At 40.6% G+C, this 22,828-nt stretch overlaps 1 protein-coding gene across 5 annotated transcripts in view; it reads right to left on the minus strand.

The window, feature by feature from the left end:
- Window positions 1-766: 766 nt before the first annotated feature.
- Window positions 767-22,828, minus strand: part of LOC109482866 (tetratricopeptide repeat protein 17-like) — a 31,254-nt gene continuing 9,192 nt past the window's right edge. Inside the window, exons 9-29 of one of the 5 annotated variants that reach the window (XM_019785715.1) lie at window positions 18,721-18,860; window positions 17,992-18,152; window positions 17,284-17,387; window positions 16,517-16,647; window positions 15,973-16,080; window positions 15,269-15,455; window positions 14,299-14,403; window positions 12,530-12,754; window positions 11,391-11,586; window positions 10,890-11,113; window positions 10,145-10,495; window positions 9,803-9,844; window positions 9,057-9,140; window positions 8,342-8,446; window positions 7,467-7,602; window positions 5,823-5,946; window positions 5,201-5,366; window positions 4,948-5,013; window positions 4,473-4,592; window positions 3,697-3,840; window positions 767-1,816 (exon numbers count right to left, since the gene is read on the minus strand). In XM_019785715.1, coding sequence (XP_019641274.1) covers window positions 1,658-1,816; window positions 3,697-3,840; window positions 4,473-4,592; window positions 4,948-5,013; window positions 5,201-5,366; window positions 5,823-5,946; window positions 7,467-7,602; window positions 8,342-8,446; window positions 9,057-9,140; window positions 9,803-9,844; window positions 10,145-10,495; window positions 10,890-11,113; window positions 11,391-11,586; window positions 12,530-12,754; window positions 14,299-14,403; window positions 15,269-15,455; window positions 15,973-16,080; window positions 16,517-16,647; window positions 17,284-17,387; window positions 17,992-18,152; window positions 18,721-18,860 — 3,078 coding nt within the window. In that variant the 3' untranslated portion in view covers window positions 767-1,657. Of the gene's footprint in view, window positions 1,817-3,696; window positions 3,841-4,472; window positions 4,593-4,947; window positions 5,014-5,200; window positions 5,367-5,822; window positions 5,947-7,466; window positions 7,603-8,341; window positions 8,447-9,056; window positions 9,141-9,802; window positions 9,845-10,144; window positions 10,496-10,889; window positions 11,114-11,390; window positions 11,587-12,529; window positions 12,755-14,298; window positions 14,404-14,807; window positions 14,892-15,268; window positions 15,456-15,972; window positions 16,081-16,516; window positions 16,648-17,283; window positions 17,388-17,991; window positions 18,153-18,720; window positions 18,861-22,828 lie in introns of all 5 variants that reach the window. The other 4 variants (XM_019785717.1, XM_019785716.1, XM_019785719.1 and 1 more) reach the window with 4 other exon arrangements.

Below are 22,828 nucleotides of genomic sequence, written 5' to 3' on the forward strand. Positions count from 1 at the left end.
ATATTTTTCTGAGAACTCGTGGAAACTAGTTCGTTTCCGTTAGCTTCACATGCTGTCGCATGTGTGGCCTTGGTATAAAATGTAGACCTTTTCTGCAAGACTGTTTCCAATAGGTAAGACCGAGTGGCCTTGGGAAGCCTATATTGGATACTAAGTGGTACAAACTCCAGACAATCATTTTTAACTGAGACAACCTCTCGTGCCCGAACACGCGTACGCAGACTTGATTTTTTTTCGGAGAATGGGCTCAAGTATTATTTACTTCTGGCCATTATAAACAGCTGCTTTTTGTTAAAAAAAACACTAACTTTGTCGCACAAGTCAACATCTGTAAATACGGTATTTTGATCTATCTAATTTGTGAGAGAGAAAATTATATAATGTTATTTTAACAGCGAAAATAATGTATGTATCAATCAAGTTGGTTATTGTAAAAGTGGATGTTGTATATGGTATAAACTATCTAAACTAAACTATGGTGGCTTTATGGTGCAAGGTTATTTTACAGTAAGTACAATTGTTAACTAATTGCATATGGTTTAGAAATGTGTTAGAGTGTTGATTTTGAAAAAAAAAGAAGTCAATAAAGATTTAAATAGATTCATCCAAAACTTCTTCTTCAACTGTTGTTTTCAGGTTTTGTTCATTATACTTATTCATATATTCTATCATTAAGATATTCATATCTTTATCTACCATGCACAGATAGTGCAGATATCAAGCATGGTACAAATATCAAAACATTAATGAAAAGGCAGACAAGAAATCAAACATTGAATATTCTTTTATTGCACTCCCAATGTACATAGCTGTGTGACCTCACCTTTGCTCTTTTACCTCTCACCTTTTACCTCTGACCTTATATTCTCTCAACCATTTCTAAGAATTAACATAATAACCTGATAAAACCCCACATGAATAAGAAAATACAGTTACTGTATGAATTATCGTCACACTTTTTGGAGTCTTTGTAACACACTGAGGTTTGCCCTTGTGTGGATAACACATATAATGTAGATGCACCAAATTCTTACTGCAAAATCTATATATTAAAAAAATCATCAGTTAGTATCCCTTGAATTTTTTTACAAAAATGAAATCCAACACTTCACAGAGGCATTTGCTTGCTCCTGAGAAGCTACTAGACTGACCATATTCTGTGGTAGTTTCCTGAAAGAGTATGACAGAACCTTTTGTCCCTTACTCAATGTGATTGGTCAACTAGATGAAGACATTACTGTGATTGACAGAGTGTTCAACGCCTTGCTGTGCTGATTGGATATTGTGTACTTGCTTGACAGCTGAAGAACAGAAGATAAGCTTGTTACTGTGAGTTTGGATGTCATGATGCAACATAGTCTCGCCAAGGCAAGAAAATTTCGCCTGTGTATCAAAATATACTGTTACAGTAGATTTTTATAAGACTAGATGAAAAAAATACTGGCCTTGGAAAAAAGCTAAAAAGTTGTTTTTTTCATGTTCATGTTTGTTTCTGCATGATTTACAATTGTATGGCAGGCGACTGTTCAACATGCAGGAAACTGCTCCATAGTATCTGCTTGGATGATCTAAACTTAAAACAAAGACTTGATTTCGGTCAATGCTATCTCATGATGCTTTAATAAGGAAGATGTGAAGATTGAGAATGTTGTGTGGACTATCCTCTGGCATCTTTCTGTTTGTCCTTCTCTGCTTCTCTCTGTCTCTTCATGAGGATGTTACACTGCAGGGTCCGGAGACGCTCCATGGCGGGGGCAAACTCTCCCTGGAGGATAACCGTCAGCTCATAGTACTTCAGCGCTCGGTCAATGTCGCCCTGGGAAACACAGGCAAGGGGACAATGAGCAGCGATACATACTGTAGAAATGTAACAGACCCATTCGACTTTCACAGATCGCATAAACTGCTTACGTCACAGGGGGGACATTTCGAAAGAACATCATTGTAGAACGCTGAAGTCGAATGTGGCTTGCGCTTTCGGTGTCCCCCCTGGCAGATCATTTTTTTACTAAATGGTAGGTAAGTGTCTATTTTCTCGGTAATATATGCGGAAATGACAGGAGAACAGGCACCAACTTTGTATGGTGGCATTCCGTACAATAATTTAAGGTTATTTTGTTTTGTGACGTATGTAGTTTATGCGAAAGGAACTTTCGAAATGTCCCCCCTGTGACGTAGTTTCTATTCGAAGTGTCCCCCCTGTGACGTAAGCAGTTTATGCGATCCGTGAAAGTCAAATGGGTCTATTCACGATTTTTTTCACGGTGCTTTTATGTTCTACTTGGTCACTTCTGTAATGCGAACTTATCATTAAATTGTACGACGCCAAATGTGGCATACTATTTAGAACAATAGACACACTGTATAAAGGTAGAGCAAAGAAAGAGGTATTCTGTCATCTCATGTCCACCAGTAATGACCACACAATAAAAAAACTATGTGAATTTATCTCCAGTTGCTTTAAAAAAAGAGAAGAAATCTTCTAGACCTACCTGTAGATTAGTTAGAATATATTCTCTAGTAATCCCTAGTGAGACTTTTATCATAATGTTGTTCTTTTATCTTCCTATCCTTTGTATTATGTTACTCAGTATGATACACATGCAACATCACACTCTAATGTATGCATTTACAAAACATAATGTAGCCCCATGGGCATGAACATGCAAGTAAAGATTCTATTATTATCGTGAACAAATGATTTTCCGACTTTCTTTTTTCTGCACCTGCCACCACCACATACAAACATATAGTTTTGCGAACATGTCCATTTTTCTCAGACTGCAAACTTTTGCTACCGTGAACATATAATTAAGTGCATTACAGTAAAACAGAGGGCAAAATCACACCAGCTAAGAAATCAGCCAGGAAATGAGTTGGAGAGTAAGGGAGTATGTAGTTGAAAATGTATGGATACCAATGTCTGAAGTGGAAAACTGTCAGATATCGAGATTGGAAAAAAATGATATAAGACAAATCATAATGCTTTAGGATCTACTTACTTGTGAATTCATCATGTCTGAGGGCTAATCGCAAGGACATAGATAACAAAACATGATAAAATAATAATAAACAGTAAAATGACTACTACTGCTACTTTTAGTATTGTTATTGTTGGGTCTGATTTCTTTTCTGTGTGAAGTGGAGTATGAATGAATTGGGAGGTGTTGAAATGCAGTTTTTTTGTAGGCTGGGGACGTGAATAAAGCTAGGAAATATTTTGGTGACCATTTCAAGTAACTTATCTATACTACTAGTTTGTTTGTTTGTTTGTTTGTTTGTTTAGGATCTCCATTAGTGTGAATTTCACACTACTCTTCCTGGAGTCCGTAGTGAATAATCAGATGAGTATTTGGACCATCGCACACCAGGGTATGCCACTACTCTTTTTCCAGAGATCTTTAACATGCGTGGGGTGTGGCTCTCCCCAAACATGGGACCTCCACTTAACATCCTATCCGAGGGACGTCCCTAATCAAAGTTAGGTACTCATTTACACCTGAGTGAAGTGAGAAAAGTCGTGTATAGTGCCTTTCTCAAGGGCACAAGATCGGTGACAAGGTGGGGTTCAAACCCGGTACCTCTTGGTTTCGAGCTGAAGACACTACCGCTATGCCACACAACACCACGATCTAGTACCAATGACATTTCCCTAAGTTCTCCTAGAATCCAACACATGGAGACAGACAGACTCACCATAGCAGCATAAATGTTGGCAAGTGTGAAGTGGTTGACGACGAGATGTGGGGCGATCTCGACCGCCATCTGGGCCACCACGCGTGCGTCGTGCCACAGGCCCGTCCGGTGGAAAATGTTCGCCATTCCGATCAGCGCAACATCCTGGGGTACAACACATTACATGCTCTATATTACTGTAGGGTACCCTGTGTTCCTGTGCAGCACAATATATTATTTATCTTTGCCTAGAAGGTTATGTTTTTGGTAGCATTAAGACTTGGTTTACCACCATATCTCAAGAGGCTTTGGATAGATCGTCATAACATTTGGTAAGTGGTTAGACCTTGACCTATCAAAGAAAATGATTAGATTTTGGACCCCCTAGCGACTTTCCTTGGTACAGCAATAGATACTACTCAGGGCCATGTGAAGAAGGGGTGTATGTTTGTAACCTTGCTTCGTCATAACTAACACTAGAGCTAATATCATGATCATAATAGTGTACTGTAAATCACTTTATATTTGCGGTACTTTTATAGTCTCGGTTTTCGTGGTCACTTCTGTACAAATAATTTGCTGACTTTCTTTCCTCTGCACCTGCTGCCACCGCAAACATATACATGTACAATTGTAGTATGCAGTATATAGCAAACATGTCCATTTATATCAGACCCAAAAATTTTGCCGCTGCACATATAAAGTGATTTACAGTATTCAGCAATACAAATACCAACTAACACAAACTCATCAAGTCAAAGATTGTTTTCCTGTATAAATGTATCAGCACAGCTTACCTTCATTCTGTGCTGGGAGAAGTGCAGTGCCTGACGTAGGCAATCTATCGCCATTTCACCGTTCCCTTCCACCCGCCAGTACAGGGCCGCCATGCTCAGCAGGATCCAGGATGTTTGATTCTAAGAATAGAAAACATAACAGTACATTGTCATGTACAAGTAGTAAAGAAATCAAGCTACATGACATTTCAACTACGTTCCATAAAAACTTTTACAAAACTGAAGTACATGTATCATGGACATGCAGTAAAGAAATCAAGCCACATAGCATTTCAAACTCAACGTTCCATAAAAACTATAGCAAAATGTCAAGCATATAACATTTGGCCACTAAACCAAAAACCATATAAAATGTACATACGTAGATGCCTCAATTGTTGTATTTGCATCGGGCAAGAAGGTCTAAGAACCTTTTCTGATCTACATGTATTTTGTAAGATCTGCTAACTAAAAAAGTACAGTTAGTAATATCAACCTTTGCTAAAGCTTTTGCTATCCGTGTCCCGACTTCTTCTGCCTGCTGCATGTCACCACCAACCGTCTGAGGGGGGAAGAGTAAAAAAAAGGCATGAGGTTTAAAGAACAACCTTTTAGTTCGCAGTGTTTCAACAAAGAAACTTCAGTTTATATATCATTAGCAAGACTTCCACAAAGTACATGTAAGGCATAACGAGTCAGATAACAAACTAATTGCTGCACTGTTTGACAAACTACAACTGTTGCCTTACCTGAAGAACTTCCTTCAGTCCCAGTTCAGGCCCGTAGTTCAGAGAGGACCGGTTGGCCACACCGTCTAGGTGGTCCAGGGTGTGCATACTGACTACATCTGCAGTACACACAGGTTCCACAAGGGGGCCTGACAATTTGGATTTGAAGTTGATGTGATCGTGGATGCTGCAAAGATAGGAATGCAGTCACGTCAGTTAACAAACTTTGAGGGTGAAAAGATGCATATTCAGTACAACTGAGATTTTACTAACTTTTGTTCGCATCACGAAGGCTTGCAAGGGATTCGAACCCAGAACCTTCAGGTTCTGAGTCAACAACCATGACCACTTTGACACCTATAATATATTTATGTTTACCAAATGAAAACATATTGTTTTTGCTCAGTTTCTTCCTTTTCTTCTTCTCCAAACAAATAAGGTCAATGACCTGAACCAGGCGTCTGTCACCATGGTAACTATTCTTCATTTTGCAATTTTATAGCAGGAAGGATTTAGACTCCATACAGTATATGAATGTGTTTGAGTAAGAATTAACAGAGCAGACTATATGCATAGGTGAACATGATGCATTTGCTTTGCAAATGTTACCTTTCTACTCTGGTCCATGTGTAAAACTACTCACTTGACGTCCTTAGCAGTAACAGACAGCCAGGTGCTGGTGAAGGTCTGCACGTTTATCTTCTTGATGCGATGGCAGTCGTCGGGCGTCGGCCAGCCTGGAGACGCATGTGTCTTCACCATTGGAGCTGAGAAAAAAAAAAGTAATTTCAACAAAGGCTGTGGATAAATATGCAGATGCAGGCTTAATGTCTTTGTGTTTCCATGTCCTATTTGTGTATCCGTATTGTAATTACCCTGTGTTTTTTCTGTGTATCCATAAAATATAATGATTGGATTATAAGGATTGACAGTGCCCTAGACACCAAGTTGAGAGAAGAACAAGCAGGTTTTCGTAAAGCTCGTGGTTGCTCAGACCAGATCTTTGCTCTCAGAAATATCATTGAACAGTGTGTTGAATGGAACTCCCCTCTGCTGATAAATTTTATTGACTTTCAAAAGGCTTTTGATAGTGTACATAGGGAGAGCCTGTGGAAGATACTAAGAGCCTATGGGATTCCACAGAAGATAGTTTCCATGATAGGGAAATTCTACGAACACTTCGAATGTAGTGTCATCACGGAAAGCAGTTTGTCCAAACCTTTCTACGTAAAGTCTGGTGTAAGACAGGGCTGCATCCTCTCCCCTATCCTGTTTCTCATCACTATTGACTGGGTAATGAGAGAAACCACGTCAGACCGTCCTCGTGGCATCAAATGGACACTGAACACTTACCTTGAGGACCTCGACTTTGCCGACGATCTTGCCGTCCTTTCATCTGTTCGCAAATCACTCCAGGAAAAGACGGACCGCTTAAGCGACCGTGGCAAAAGCACAGGCTTATACATTAATAAGAAGAAAACACAAGTAATGTACATCAACACTCCAGCAAACCCTCCCATCAAAATAGACGGGGAGGCACTGGAAGGTGTAGGCGCTTTTACTTACCTGGGAAGTGTTATGAGTGCTACAGATGGTGCACAAAAGGACATTAAAACCCGCCTGGACAAAGCAAGAAGTTCCTTTAGCCGACTACAAACCATCTGGAAGTCGAAGCAGTATAGCCTCACGACCAAGATCAGACTCTACAACAGCAATGTGAAATCCGTCCTTCTGTATGGCTCGGAGAGTTGGAGAATGACGAAGACAGACATGAGGAAGATCAACTCATTTCACAACAGTTGTCTACGTAAGATCTGCAACGTCTTCTGGCCAAACAAGATCTCCAACGCCGAACTTTACAACAGAACTGGCTGTAGGAAACTCACCACTGAGATCACTGGCAGAAGACTCAAGTGGCTAGGGCATGTACTGAGGATGCCTGACAACAGGATCCCCAAAGTCGCCCTTAGCTGGAGGCCAGAAGGAAAGAGGAAAAGAGGCAGACCAAAGACCACATGGAGGAGAACGGTGTCGGACGACCTGGCGGCCATGGGTCTGAACTGGAGAAGTGTCAACAACATGGCGCAGGACAGACCCAGATGGAGGAAGAAAGTCATGGCCTTATGTCTCACAAGGGACGAAGAGGATAAGTAAGTAAGTAAGTATAAAATATAAAGTCAATGCAATTCAGGTGCACTAGATACTCCTGCTATGTTGTTTCATTAGAATGAAATTGAAAATTGAAATTGAAATAAAACAAACAAACAACACAACACAAGAGCCTTACCAGGGTTAGCAGCAGGGATTTGTGGCCCGTTGACAGGTAAGGAGGGACTTGGTGCAGAGTCCTGGAGGACAGCCACACTCTTGTCATCACAGGACTCTCCTACCAGTAACTTGTCTGCACTGTTCTCAGCAATGTTCTGCAACAAAATAAAGTAAAATTCAAAAATAATGTAGGGAAAGGGTGTTCACAAAACAAAGCATCCATGATAGAGAAACATATGGTGATTCAAGTGAAAGCTACAATGATCTTTCCCTGTACAGCACCAGTTACATTGGCAAATATCAACTGTGTATCAAGCCCATCAAAATTTTAGAATCATTCTGCTACTTTGCTCACAACCAATCCCCAACAATGGTCATTGCCGGGTTGGTAGTAACCGTGGTATTCTACTCTGTTTGCTCCTCTGATCACATCCATGCAGAATATATCTTTTCTTACTTCAATTTTCAAAATTCATAATCACCTGGCTCAGACGACTTTTAAAGATCAGTAGGCAACCTCACCAACAAACTCCCAACCACGGTCTGGAGAAGGTTATTTGTGACAGGACCTTAAATGAGACCCTTGTACATGTAGCTATCCATGGAAGCAGTACATGTACCAGCTTAGCACATTGACAGAATGTACTGTGCCTGCATGAAACCCTGATTTTTCACAGTTTTCAAATGGATGTTTGGTCACTGTTGCAACAAAGGTTTGCCTGTTGCAGAGGATATCATTTCTGACATAACATTTGGAAACTACAGACAGGATGTTAGCCTTACACGTTTCTGTAGCGAATATGACCTTATATTACGTAGATGCTCTGGCAAAATGCCATGCATAATACATTACAAATTTTGTGCAGGTGCAGAACGTTCTGTGGATGTGCTTACCAGCTCCTCCTTCAGGGTGTCCAGATCCACCGTCCCCTCAAAGTTCACCACCCCCATCTGTAGTAGATCCTGATCCAGATCTGAGGCCTTCACCTGTACTGTGATCTGTGGGATCAACAGGGATCTGGTTAGAACAGGGACTAGTGGTAACAGGAATGTGTTCTGAGCTCCTTTCTTTAGACAATTTAATTCCTTAGATCATTTTGAAGTTCAAAGGAGGGGGAGAAAGAAGCCTTGAACATGGAGGGGCGACTGTGGTGATGTTTGCCATTCTTTTTTTCTGAATACACTAGTTAGAGTCAGTTCTATGTTGTACTTCACCAAATTGTCACAAAGAGACAATCATGGTTTTCTTGTGGCTAGAGACAGAGACAGATTGACAGACTAGAGACAGAGTGATGCAATCTTAGTATTATTAGTCAACATAAAAAATACAGGTCTCAATACATGGCCCTGTCCTTGGTGCTGAATTAGTGATTATGAGAAGAATACACTGGCATCTTCTTTCCACCACCAGGACTTCTGCATGTAGCTAGAACTTTGCAACTTTGCTGTAAACCAATGATTAGCCAGGAGTGTTACAATCAAGGCTATTGGTTACATTAGCACATGATAGAAAAGAAAAGAATGATACAGACCTAAAGTATGTACAGAACTAAAGTTGAACAAACAGCAATGACAAAGCCTAAAGCAGAAAGGATTCTGTGAGTCTCACCCAGTGTGAGTTGGGGTCCCCCTGGTCCACAATGGTTTCTGATTGGTCCAAGATGCGGAATCCGTGAACATTCATCGTCTTTCCCTGTAAATGTATAACACAAAGACAGCCATTATTTATACATGAAGGTCAATTTAAAACTGTACTTGCTTAAGAGGTGGGGGGGGGGGGCGATAGACATGCTCTTGTTTAAAGTTAAAACTTTAGCTCCAACACAAAGTTCTCTCACCTAGAGCTTTCAAACAGTCACTCTGGTCTTCCTCAGTAGACTGTGTTGACTCCACACTTCAAAGAAGCCATGTGACAAGTCTCACTGGGTCAGTCTACTGAGAAAGACCAGAGTGACTGGTCGAAACTGAGAAAACTTCTTTGTGTTGGATCAAATGTTTTAACTTCAAACAAGTAGCTACAAACACAGATGAACTTTCATGATGCTTCAATCTTGTTCTGTTGCACACCCAAAGGCACCATGGGAGGTCAGAGGTCACACAAGGACACACCTTACCTGATATAAGGATACAAACTGACATGCCAATTTTTTTTATCTCCTGAATTTGTAGAAAGTTTACACAGTGCATTATTTGCAACCTCATGCCAAACATTCAATTTCTTGTCACTTTTTCTCCAGTCTGAAAAAAATCGATGACATGCAAAGTCCTCTAAAGCACACTTTTCAAGACATCTGTTGCACTACTTTCAAAAATCAGTCTGTTGTACAAAACTTGTCAGTCAATTCTCAATCACACCTCCTGACAGTGCATCCCTTCCTCCATACCCAACATGGCTTTCTGGGGGGAAAAAGATTCTGTCAATTTGGAAAATAAATCTTCTCATTAACTACATGTAAGAACACAAAAACAAGCCTGTGGCTGCTTGAGATGGGTACAGAAAAATAATGCTTGCCTGCAAAATAAATTTGGAAAGCAATTTTTTCTGGTCTAACCCTAAAATCAAGTACAAAATGTATACTTCCCAACTTTGTTGCTCTATGGCATGAATAGTTTCCTCCTAGAAATCAGGAGAAACATGACAGTGAAAGAGCAAACTTATGAATGCCAGCATGGTCCATTAGTTCTATGCGTCCTCACCAGTAATTTGATGGTTCCTTTTGGTCCTTCTGGTGTCAGATCCAGTTGGATGCTGGACTCATCTGACTCCAGGTCCATTGGAGTACCGTCCTCCACCAACTCAGCATCCACTACAGCCTCTATAACCTCCTCCTCTTCCTCCCCAGTCTCACTAGTAAGCTCTGTAGTCTCCTCAAGTGGATCCTCTTCCTTAGCTGCTGCCTCCTCATCTGTTCCCACCAGTTCATCCTCCTCGTTTTTGGTCTCCTCCTCCCCACTGTTGTCCTGCTCCTCCCCACTGCTGTCCTCCTCTTTGTCACCTTCATCCTTCTCATCATTGTGCTTGGTGTCGACACTGGCATTGTTTTCTTCCTGTGTTCAAAAGGAGAACAGTTTTAGGGCACAATTAGTTTGACCCCAAAGAAAAAACAATTCTGAACTAGACTTAGTAGTTTTCAAACATTTCTACTTAACAGGGGTTTGGTAGGCATTTGTCTTTCATGTGCAAATTTATTACATGTGATGCCATACAAATTTGGAAATGTGGAATAGATGGTACAAGTTGCCCCATTCACGTTACAATTTTTAATGCAGAAAATACTAATCTGAAGAATATCACCATAATATTATGATTATCTTGTTGAATATTTCTCCTCTCTCTCTCGCCTCCCCCTTTTTTCTGTACTTTTCTTTCTCATCTTTTCTCTCCCCATCCAATCACCCTACTGTTTCCCCTGATAACTGTTCTCTCTCCTCTCGTCCATACCTTTAGATATTTGGTATGTCCAGGCATCTCCATACAGGCTGGAGCTGGAGCCAGTGGTTGACCATTCCTGGGTTGGTTACACTTCTGACAGGCAGGCTTCTGGCAGCGCGGCTGTGGTCCGCCATGCGGCACGATGCAGAGGGCCTCGCCTGGGGCCAGGACCATGGGCGGCCGGCACTGCTGCTTGCACTGTGCTGGGTTGTGTTGAACAAAATTCTGGCAGGCTGGCAGGGAAAAGAAACAGTGTATGAGCTCCCCCTGGCAGAATACAACTGAACTGCAAGACTGTAAATCATGGCAACAGTGTTAAATTATGTTTACTGTGGGATCTGCTTGGCAAGATTGTCAGTGTTAGATGTTGTATTTTGTTGATATGATCCTACAATGCTTGTATTTTATACTTCTTGATATATGAGTTTGATACAAATACTATCCCCTTCCCACTTCAAGTTCAAGCTTCCCTAAAAGTTTAATTCCATTTTTTCGTTTTAAATCCCTTACCAATCCTGTTCATGGCAGGTGACTTCTCCTGAGGGCGGACATTGTAGAACTTCTTGTAGCAGCGTAGGATCCGCAGCGTCTCAAAGGCTTCTGTGTAGGAGGGGTCGATGTCCAGGGCTGTCTCCAGCGACTCCATGGCCTGCTCCATCTGACCCTTGGCTGCCTTGGCCGTGCCAAGAGTGAAGTGGGTGATGGGCTGGAACAACACCAACCTGAATTAGGACTTTCCTCCAGACCAGACATCAGCACATCTACCTAAATTTCTAACCTACATTGTACCATAAAGTAAGGCAGGGGTTTTGCTATTTGATGACCAGTAGCCTAAGTACATTGTACATCATGCTTCCAGTACAAACCAGGCAGAGTAGTACTTAGTCAAGTAGAAGTAGTACTGTAGTTACTGTAGTAGTAGTACTGTAGTTACTGTAGTAGTAGTACTGTAGTTACTGTAGTAGTAGTACTGTAGTTACTGTAGTAGTAGTACTGTAGTTACTGTAGTAGTAGTACTGTAGTTACTGTAGTAGGTAGTAGTAGTAGTAGTAGTAGTAGTAGTGGTGGTGGTGGTGGTGGTGGTGGTGGTAGTGGAAGTATAGTATTAGTAGCAGTTGTAGTTAGTACTGTAGTGGACTAGTTTATTAGTACATATCTATATACTAAACAATGTTCAGAGCGGATCTGCTTTCTGTATGTAACTACCATTGGTCAGGCCTCTGGAAGGATCATTCATCATCATCATGGAGGCCCTATATATATGTATCAGCCCCTAATACTAGTGATATTAACAGATTAAGTAACAGGCTAGATGACCAGATGGTTTCTAGAATTAACATCTATAATGTTCTAAACACAAAATGGTCATGAAAATCTTACTTCCAACTCAGGAGTGACATTCACATTTTATTCCCCTTTGACAAATTCTAAATCTTGGGGTAACATAATTATAAATATGGCGTTCTCATAAAAGTTTACATGAAAGTGTTATCTTCAATCAAACTTGTAATCTATTATTCAATTTTGTCTGAGCCTGACCCCTTTCTTTGTGACCTCAATCAATGAAAGCAGCCAGCACAATTTTAGTATATCGCAAATAAACAAAGGCTCAAGCAAACAAACAATCTACAAGTCGGTGTCACTGTCACCTCGGTGTCGTTGAAGCGTAGAGCCTCGTGTAGCAGCGTGATGGCGTCGTCCACTTTCCCGATCTGGTGCAGCACGTTGGCCATGTTGACCAGCGGCACGTCCGTGTACTGTGACGGTACAAAGTGCAGCGCCCGCCGGATACACTCGATGGCCTGGTACGGGTTCCCCGCCACGCGCCAGTACAGACCGGCCAGGTTAAACAACGTCCAGAGGGGCTCCGCTTTCTGTCAACAACCACATCAACCAACATCACTTGTTTTAGAAAATACAGTAGCAATATGCAGGAACTAGTAAACTTATACCTTTTGTCATCTACAGTCAATTTTAACTCACAATAAGCACTGGAATAACATGATGGACATTATGTTATATCAAATAGACAATCATGTCAGATCTCATTTTGTAATATGAGTACCAAATAAAAATTCTAGTCCAAAACTCATCACAGTAGACTTTGTCATACCAATAGATATTGTCATACATCAATCATCAATATGCCATGGCTATTAATGGTTATAGATGTTAATTGTATCAACAGAATTCAAATATTTTTCTCTACTGTTTTTTTTTTTCAAAGAAACATTCAATTTGCCAAACCATGAAGAATGATAGAAATAACTGTACCTAAGCCATATAATCAAGAAATACTAATTGGCATATGGATGTTATCTTCAGTTATGGTATCTCAAGAATACCAGGTCCTCATGGGAAAAGCCACATATTTTTTTGAGAGGGCAGCATCCAAAATTTGAGATTTGAGATATTTTTCCCACTCAAGGTTTCTCTTAAAACTTGCTGCTATTTCTGAATACAAGGCAGTGTTGCAAAATTGCATGCAAAATGAGATACATGGTGGGCAGAAAAATTAATAAAAAAACATTTTCTAATATGTTGTTATATACATATTCTGCACACATGCTACCTACTGTATGTGCAAAACAGACACCTTGCATAAATTAAAATACATTACACAAAATGCAACACATGCAACTAGACTACAGACACATGCGGGCCAGGGTATGGGTTAGCTGCATATCAACCTCTAAATTTCTGGTTCTTAATGATCCACCAAAATCAACAATTGTTGACAATTTCATTCCATCCAAAAGTGATTCATTGAAGTAAGTCTTTTAGCATTCTTTACATATGATATATATTTCGTTAACTACAAATGTAGTATAAAGTTATATGTCTTCAACTGAATCTTTGCATTTTAAAATAATATATGACTTACAACGTATAGTCTTCAAAAGCTGAAAATTGATTGAATTTATTCAATTTGTAATTGAGGATGGTGTGGTGATTATTGGAACAACATTTAAATTTTGTGATATTTGAGCCATGGAAAATAGATTCAATAATATCATTTTATTGATTTTAAACTTCCAAAGATATATTTTGTTTGCATACACATATACCTTAATCTGTATCATAACAAAATTAGGTACAAATACATTTTTGTCAAATCTACAAATCAATGTTAATCAGCTCAATAGAGGTTTTTCTCTGTGAAATTTATCATGTATCCCTGAGTGTATATTTCATTCATTGGAAAGAGGTGATTTTGTGCTTGTTAGTTTTTCAGAAGAGCATGCAGTGTTAAATTGGTCACGAGCAAGATTTTGAGTAGCATTTTGGGTGATGTGTAACTATACCACCCCTGCAATTTAGTGATATGACCCAGATATCAGTCACTTTGTCTGAATTTGGACCAGTCCACTCAATAAACAGGGGTGGTCAGGGTGATTTTTTTCCCACACAAATGTACCTTGCGCAGTGCCAGATCCACTCTCCTTCCCAGCTCCCGTTCACTTTCTGACCAATCAATCTCACCCTCTGATCTTGTACCCAGGGTGGCATGCTGCCGCCAAGCCTATACAAATCCCACCACCAACCAGAGCATGCAGCGTAGCCAGGCACGGCACCGCACATACAGCACAAGACAGCAAAAGAAATATACAGAACTTAAAAAGAAAACATTTAAATGAAGAGGGGTGGCGGATGCTGCAAAGCAATGTGCCTCCAACAACAGAATAATCCATTTCATAGTAGTTTCCAGTCTCCCTAATTTCAATGAACATATTTTTCATCTTTCAAAAGTGATGAAAACAGTCTTAAAAAGTGATTTTGAACTTTTTCGTTCACATTTTTAATAGCCAAATTATCAAGGAGGTACATGATTTGAAAGTATCCACCACCTACATCCACCACATTTACAGCTAATACATGCAATTACTGATAGAGCACCAAATGAACGTTCACTTGCACTGGGTCTACCTTCTCGATAGCTGACAGAATACGCTGACCAATTTCTTCGGTGTGAACGTTCTCGGTGGTACGATACGCGGCCAAAATGAGAGGCTTCCATAGAAGTGGTGGTGTGAAGAAACAACATACAGTTAGGCATAACAAAGCTGTTAAACTGGTGTGGACAGACATATTCAGTTAGGCCATTAAAGCAGATACAGCTACACAGAACAAAAACTTGTTTTTTCTTTCATCAATTATAGTACACTTGATATACATATATGTAATATATACTGTAATTATTTGTATGATGTAACAGTATCTACACAAACAGGTAAGAATTCTACTAGCTTTTGCAATTTTCTTATACCCAAAAATAAAGTTTGAAGCCTCTTCGTCAAATGGAATCTTGCTGTTTTTGTTCTTGTTGATTTTTTTTAGCTTGGAACAAACAAACAAACGATTCAACGTCTGAAACACTATTTCCATACCATTTTCATGTGGTTGTCCAGGACCTTTTTGGGGAGTTTCTCCCGCTTGCCTACCCCGTCCACGTGATCGTACGCGGTCTGGGTGTATGGCAGGTCGACGACGGTGGTGCAGACCGGTTTGTACCAGGGGAGGGCGTGCTCCTCTTCCTCTGTCAGCTGGACCGCTTCATTCAACAGCTGGTGCATCCTGAAGCACAGGGATGAACCAATCTTTACTAACATTCAGTACACCAATAATAAGTCTTAATGTAATTACAACGTAGGGAAGACATACACGCAATGTACTTAATCATTATGATAACACTGTGGTTACGATTTGGATTGACACTAGCTTCGGTGTAGTTTGACTCATTATACATGTAGCTAACGAGGTCGATAATGAGCAAGTGAGTCCACACAGTATAACAGATGATTAGCACATTGATTTTATGACAGTTGATTTTACGACATGCCATTTGAAACATCATAAGAAACTAGCATGTCCTGAAGAAGAGATATCACAAATAGAAGTTCTGCTGCAGTGACATAGAAAGCTACAGGGAGGTCAAAATTAAGTTTTCCTTCATTTTGCCAGCACCTACCCACATACCAAATATCATGTAACTGTTATGCTGGCCACAGACACAGACAGACAAACGGCAACTAAAACAGGACAATTCTCTGCCCCTACTATCAGTCAGGTCTTCCACCATTCTGACACTTACTGGAATCCCTTGTTCTCTGGTGGCAGGTATGTGGTGGGGAACTCGTTCCACCCCGGCAGCCGCTGAACCTTCGCGTCACACTCCTCCCGACTGGGCCACAGGGGGTCCCTGGGGGAGGGGGGCATTTGAAGAAACCAGTTGGTGAAACTTTCAATGATGATTTAATCCGGTCTACGTTGTTTAAAGTCTACTACTGCAAAGGGCTAAAAGACTGGTGAAAAAATATTTTTTTCTAAGAAACAATCTACTACAATTTTTTTAAAAGGAAACAGTGCTGACTGACATACCCATAAGTGACTCAGAGATAGCCAAATAAAATTCATTATACTTTATAGACAAGTTCAATATGGCCATTCCAGTAACTATAAAAGCACCACTGACAAACTTGGTTTCTGTACTACATAATATACATACTGTATAAGTGGGTAACAAGTTCATTTGTTATACATGAAAAGCTTGCTAACTTTAAATTGGAAAATCACACGCTGTAATTTTACTATTGCAACAGTCAGGCAATGCCATAACAGTGAGTCAAGTCACTCACCTGTACTGGTCATACGCTAGTTTGTTGTCTGCAGGGGGTGCAGAGTCAGGGGTTGGGGTGCCTACAGGGGGGCTGTCTGCCACGCCATGTGGGGGGAGGGGCTGAGCCGGCAGAGGGGGCTTTCTCTCACTCTGTTTAAATGGAAGGTTACACAACATATTGAGTAGATATGTTCTTTCATAATGCATTGAAGGAATACAACCTCACTGGTCTATTGTTGAATACACTGTACCTTGCATCGTTTATCAGTATTGAATAGGTTAGAATTTAGTCATGAAAGAGGCATTTGATATTCTGTACACCAGTGTACAAAATACTTTTTTGCCCAGTGGGCAACCTACAGCAAAAATTAGGTTGCCCATCAGAATTTTAGGTTGCCCCGACTATAAGTTACTACTTTCCTGAAATTAAGCAATGTTACATACATAAGCCTTTCACAATATTTCTAACAGCCTTTAGTTAACCGATACTAGTAATAGCCATTAATACATACCTAAAATTAAAATAAAGCATCTGCCGGATACAGTGGTGCAAGCCAATTGGGCATGATTTGGGGGGTGGGGGGCATTCTTAAAATCCTGGTAGCACACTGGGCTACCTATGTTCAAAAATAGGTTGCCCCAAGTAAAATTTTGTTGCCCTGGGCAACTGGGCAACCAGGTATTTTACACGCTGTACACTGAACTGAATTGAGAAATTCATGAACTAACCAAATACAGATTTGATCTACATATAATTATTGCTAAATATCTTCAATAATTGCTCACCAGTACTGGAGTGTCCTTGACCTTGGGCGGGATGATGCTGAAGTTACAGACGACGATCTGCTTCCCATACTCAACCTTCATGGTGCACTGCTGCTGGTCTTCTTCTGGAGCAGGGTGCACAGGTGCACAACATGGTTACAGGAGACAGCACAGGTGCACAACATGCTTACAGGAGACAGCACATGTGCACAACATGCTTACAGGAGACAGCACAGGTGCACAACATGGTTACAGGAGGCAGCACAGGTGCACAACATGCTTACAGGAGGCAGCACAGGTGCACAACATGGTTACAGGAGACAACACAGGTGCAAAACACGGTTACAGGAGACAGCACAGGTGCACAACATGGTTACAGGAGACAACACAGGTGCAAAACACGGTTACAGGAGACAGCACAGGTGCACAATATGGTCAGGAAAAACATTCCTGGTGCAAAACAAGTTGTAGGACTGGTGAAATACAAGGTTGTAACAGACAGCACTTGTGCAAAAAAAGGAGCCAAAATAGGTGATTCATGTGCAAAACAGGCTTAAAACAGACAGCAAAGAACAATAAAATAGAGATGCAAGGAGGCTCTGGTTCAAAAGAGGCTAGGTACAAAACAATATAGTGCAAAACAGATTTATAGCAAGCAACAGCACTGAAGAATGCTCCTAAAGAAAACTTACAGCAGGCAACATCCAAACAGCTGCAAAACTCTCTTACCCAGTCGCCCCTCGCTGGTTCCCTGTCGTTGGTACTGTAGGTGCGACTCGAACTGCAGTGCACGCTGGGACTGCTGGTTGTCGCGGACTGCGATCTGTTCCAAGTACACCTCATGCAGCCGCTGGTACTCCTTCAGCTCACTCAGGGTCCTCTCCAGAGACCTGCAGCAAACACAAACATCTGATACTCTGAACTGTATGTCGGAGGTGGTTGACTGAGAATCTGTGGTGCCCAAACAGTCAACCAGATCAAGAGATAGACGATGATGATGATGTATGTACAATGTAGTAGTAACATTAACCTTTACCAAACTGACTTATTTCTTAATCTTGTTGCCACTGTCACCAACATCTTGGGAAGTACCATACAGGTACTACCTAACAATGAAGGTAGAGGTTTTTTTTTCATTCACTAAAACTTCTTTTATTCTATTACTACTATGCTACTTCATATGTAACATCATCAGTATGCATTTAGCCCCATGGGCACGAACATGCAAATAAAGATTACGATTATGAAAACTAATGATAGCTCCGAGAAGCAGGAGACAGATTCAGTATAAGCATGAAGACAGAAATGAAAAGCAAATCAAAGGAAAGATCTGGCTCAGACCATCTCAGAGGAGAGAGACATTGCCTACGTATCAAGCAACAAGTAAAGATAAAAATGTCAGGCTAGGTTTTGTACAGATCACAGATCACTTAGAAAAGATGGTCTTTAACCCCTGACCTGTGTTGAGCCTCTAGAGCCTTCTCTAGTTTGAAGTGGCACAGCACAGCATGGCGGCGTTTGATGGCGGCGTCAAAGTCCCGCTGTAGCTCGATCGTCTTGTCGAAACACTCCACGGATCGGTTGTACTCACTCAGCACCTGTAGAGGCATGGTCAACAACAGTCTAGTCCTTCAAAACACAAATTCAACTAGAAAGGTAACATTTGCAAAACAACTGAATAATGTTTACCTTCGCATATCGTCTGCTCTGCTACACATTCACATATATGGTGGCAGGAGTCTAAATCCCTCCTACTATAAAAATGCTACATTATGTAACCCAACACCAGTTACCATGGTGAGAGACAGTCTGGTTCAGGTCATTGACCAGGTCAGTTTTTGGAATAGAAGAAGAAGAAACAGCAATAACGATATGCTTTCCTTCCGTAAACATATTTAAGAATGGATTCCAGTTAAACCTCCCCCTACTACAAAGCACAAAATTTAACATGCTTTACAATTACATTTACTAAGGATGCATTTCATGATCAGTTGAGACCAGATAGACCAGTTCCCCATCGAATACACACAAAAGTTCCAACCATACTTCTCTCACATGGTTGCCAAAGTGTGCATGCCAAAGACGTGTTAAGTGTGATTTTTGGTATTAAGGTTTCTGGATTTGTCAAACCTGCCCATGTTTTTGCACGATACCTGATATCGTCTGTGTGTGTCATCTAGCACAATGACTTAACAATAGCCCTTCTAGCACAAGGATGAGTCCATAGTTGTCGGAAGTAATTTGGGTGTTCCCGAACAATGGTATATAGTGATTGAGAGCGGATTTAGTATGCTAAGCCAGGCTTTGGGGCTTCTGGGTCACTGTCCCGGCCCCATGACCAAAATTGTGATAAAGCCTTATCAATTTGATACATTGTTTCTTGGATTTTTTTCAGAATAAATATGAAGCAATGGCGAAAAAAAAAAACAGACCTAGGCATCCTATGATAGCCCCAAATGCTATGATAGGAGCCATGAAGGCAACATGGTCTGTAATTTGAACTTCAAACACAAAGATGGAAAAAAACTGTGAAGAGAACTATGAAGAGAAGGGACCTCCTTCAACTGTTGGGGCCAAAATATGAGCATTTTGGAGTTGATTCAGAGGCTGAAATGCTTTTTTTTTTCCAAATCAGAACAAAATGAAGTGGGTGAATCCTTGAACCAGCAAATTAAATTGGTGTAGCCTAAGTCAGACTTTTCTTCCTGCCAGACTGCTTTGGGGCATGTCTGTTGAACTTTGGGCTTTAGACAACTGCTATTGTCATACATGAAAGGATTTCACAAGTCTGTTTAAAAGGTACAGGCTGTTGGACGTTTGCCCATGTTACTTTGTCTGAATGCTATAATTAGGGCGTGTTACACTTTTCCCACAAGCATATACACACAGCAGATTTCTACCAGCTTGAGTTGACTCGAAGTCAGCAGTATGTAATGTACAATGTAATACTGTACAGTGTCTGAAATTGCTTTCTTTGAATTTGATTCACTAATGAGTGTCTGTAATCTAACTTAGAGAAAGAGTGCTTCTTAAATTGAATAGATTTTAATAAAATTATAGATTTTTGCTTCATTTTGCTTTAACTGTAATGCTAGGGGAGACTGTGTGGTATATACATGTAGTGTAATAAAATATCATTTCTCCAACCGTGCAATGAATTAGCAACAGAAATATGTCAGGGCTCAAAATACCACCTGCGCATATGTAGGTTAATGCAGGTAACACGATGGTCCCGTTGCTATGTTAAAATCCTCGTTGCTAAGCAAATAGGCCCCGCCCACAACCCGGTGCGCAGTGAGCAGCGGCAGTGTTCAGATAAACAACACAACTTTCGCCCAATATAACGCACGATGCGATTATGAAGTTAGAAAAAGAATCACGCACACACACAAAAAAATTAGTTCGCTCCCGATATATGTATAAAATAAGAAATGACAACGTAGAATGCAATTCAAATTTCCCGCCGACTGTACGTGCGTACATGAGGTCATTTTGGGTCATTGAACTTTAACCTACCGCTACATTTCGCTAATTTACGCATCAAACATATGTTTTATCCATACTGTAAACTTTAGGACCTTTAAATTCCATTTCTCTTGTAGAATTTTTGTTGTCTGTTAGTTTTTAACTTATTTTGTCGATTTTCTAGTATGTTTTCTCCCATAATTCCATAACGGTGCAAGAGAATCACGTCATTTTTTTCAAGATGGCGGCCAGATGTTTACTTTTTCGATTGGTGTATTTTTTATAGAATTCTACCGATAGGATCGGGAGATATTGCTCAACATACATTTTCTGCGTTTTAGTTCAAAATTCACGTGGAACAGAGGGTTTGTTTTAGAGTTATAATGAGGACGTCGGTGGAGATCAGAGTGGTTCGTTCTCACCTTCCTCCCGGGAAGGCCAGTGAAATGGAAATTTCGACCAGCGTGGCCCTATTGTTCTCCTCCCGGGCGCGAGTTTTAAAGACAACAGTGCGTTGGCTCGATGCAAATCAACCCCGATACTGTCCCTTTGAGAAGATTTTCTTTGACAGTTCAAGGAATTTTTCCAGTCGTATATATCGTATTTATCAGGGAAAGTTCATATTCCCCCAAGTGGACGCCAATCATTGTACCGTGAAAAAGAGAAGTCAAAACTACGTCGCGGTAGCGAACGAGAATAAAATTTACTTCCCCACCGTATGTTTTTTTAAGCTTCTTGGCTTATTTGGGCGACATCATATGGTAAATCTAAAACTATCCCCATCCGTTCCGTCGTGCAACCGTGTCGAAGTCGTCGGTTGGAACCTGAAGCTCCATGGTTTGAAGAAATAATTTTGACAAAAATCACAAAAGCTTTGTGTCGGCACGCGCGAGTAACTGAAACCATGGAGGTTTTTTTCTACCTCCATGCTGAAACATAGCATCGACAGTGATCGACAAAAAATGGTTGCTAGAGATAGAACGCTGAACATTGCCTTGAATGTGTTATTTGGGATTTGAAATGCAGGTAGGTGGATAACCTCCTTAGCTACACGAATTAAAAAAAAGGGGCTGTAGGTTTATAAACTGTGACACAAAATGGCGTCGGTTTGTAAACAAAGGAAAAAGGAGGGAACCGGTCTAATCCAGTTATGTTGTGAAAAAAACTCTGGCTTCAGCCGACTTTCTTCTACAAAGATTTACTATTATACTTCTACTATTTCTAAAATCTTCTTAGTACGGTTATGTTTTTAGTACGGTCTATGATTTGACTCCAGAACGTTACGATGCATTCCCCGTATTAGACGAAGTACTCGGCACGCCGGCCAAACAATCATGGCTTCTGTGCTGTTTCCGCGCCGTAAACCTCGTTTAGTAACAGGTACAACAAGAATACATGTATAAGCATGTATCTGAATCGTATGTAGTGTGTTTTTGGTAGATGTTCTTGAATAATTACTCGAGTCTGGAATTTTTTAGACATATTCTAGATGTTCTGTCATGCAGCCGATGCCGGCGCGTTCCGTGCCGTCTGAAGTATGCAATAGCGCGATCAAGGCCGATTAGACCCGGGGAACTTTAATATCTGTGGAATTTTTTTAGTGTGTTGAATTACGAAATAAGACAAATTGTAGCACAGTTGCGAATTATTGTTGGTGGCATAAGGAAATTAAACATGGCTTGAATGAGTGTTGGGGCATTGTTAATTGTGTGAATTAAAGAACAATAGGGGCGGGGAGAGGCGCGCATATGAAAGGACAAGATCGCGGGAAAAAAACAGCGACTCGAAGTGTCACCAAAACATGCCAAGGCCCCGCCCGCTAAAGCGTGAACCAATCAGCTATTGTTGCCAATAGTGAAATGACTGATTGACACCGATTTCTCATTAATATTAATGATTTCCAAGTGAGGATTTTTGATGGCCTTTTTGACCATCGTGTAAAACTGGAGCTGTGCAGGTATTTTTGATGTCTACTTGCACCTTTATTTACCTGTCCAAAGTAGTATCCTGTCATAATAGTTTAATTATATGATTTAAGATGGCTCAAATTTTTTTTAATGACTGATATCGATAAAAAATTAGTTGCGCAGGTAAAATGTTT

Source organism: Branchiostoma belcheri, unplaced genomic scaffold (assembly GCF_001625305.1).
Source record: "Branchiostoma belcheri isolate BF01 breed outbred unplaced genomic scaffold, Haploidv18h27 scaffold61, whole genome shotgun sequence".
In the NCBI taxonomy this organism is placed as follows: Eukaryota; Metazoa; Chordata; class Leptocardii; order Amphioxiformes; family Branchiostomatidae; genus Branchiostoma; species Branchiostoma belcheri.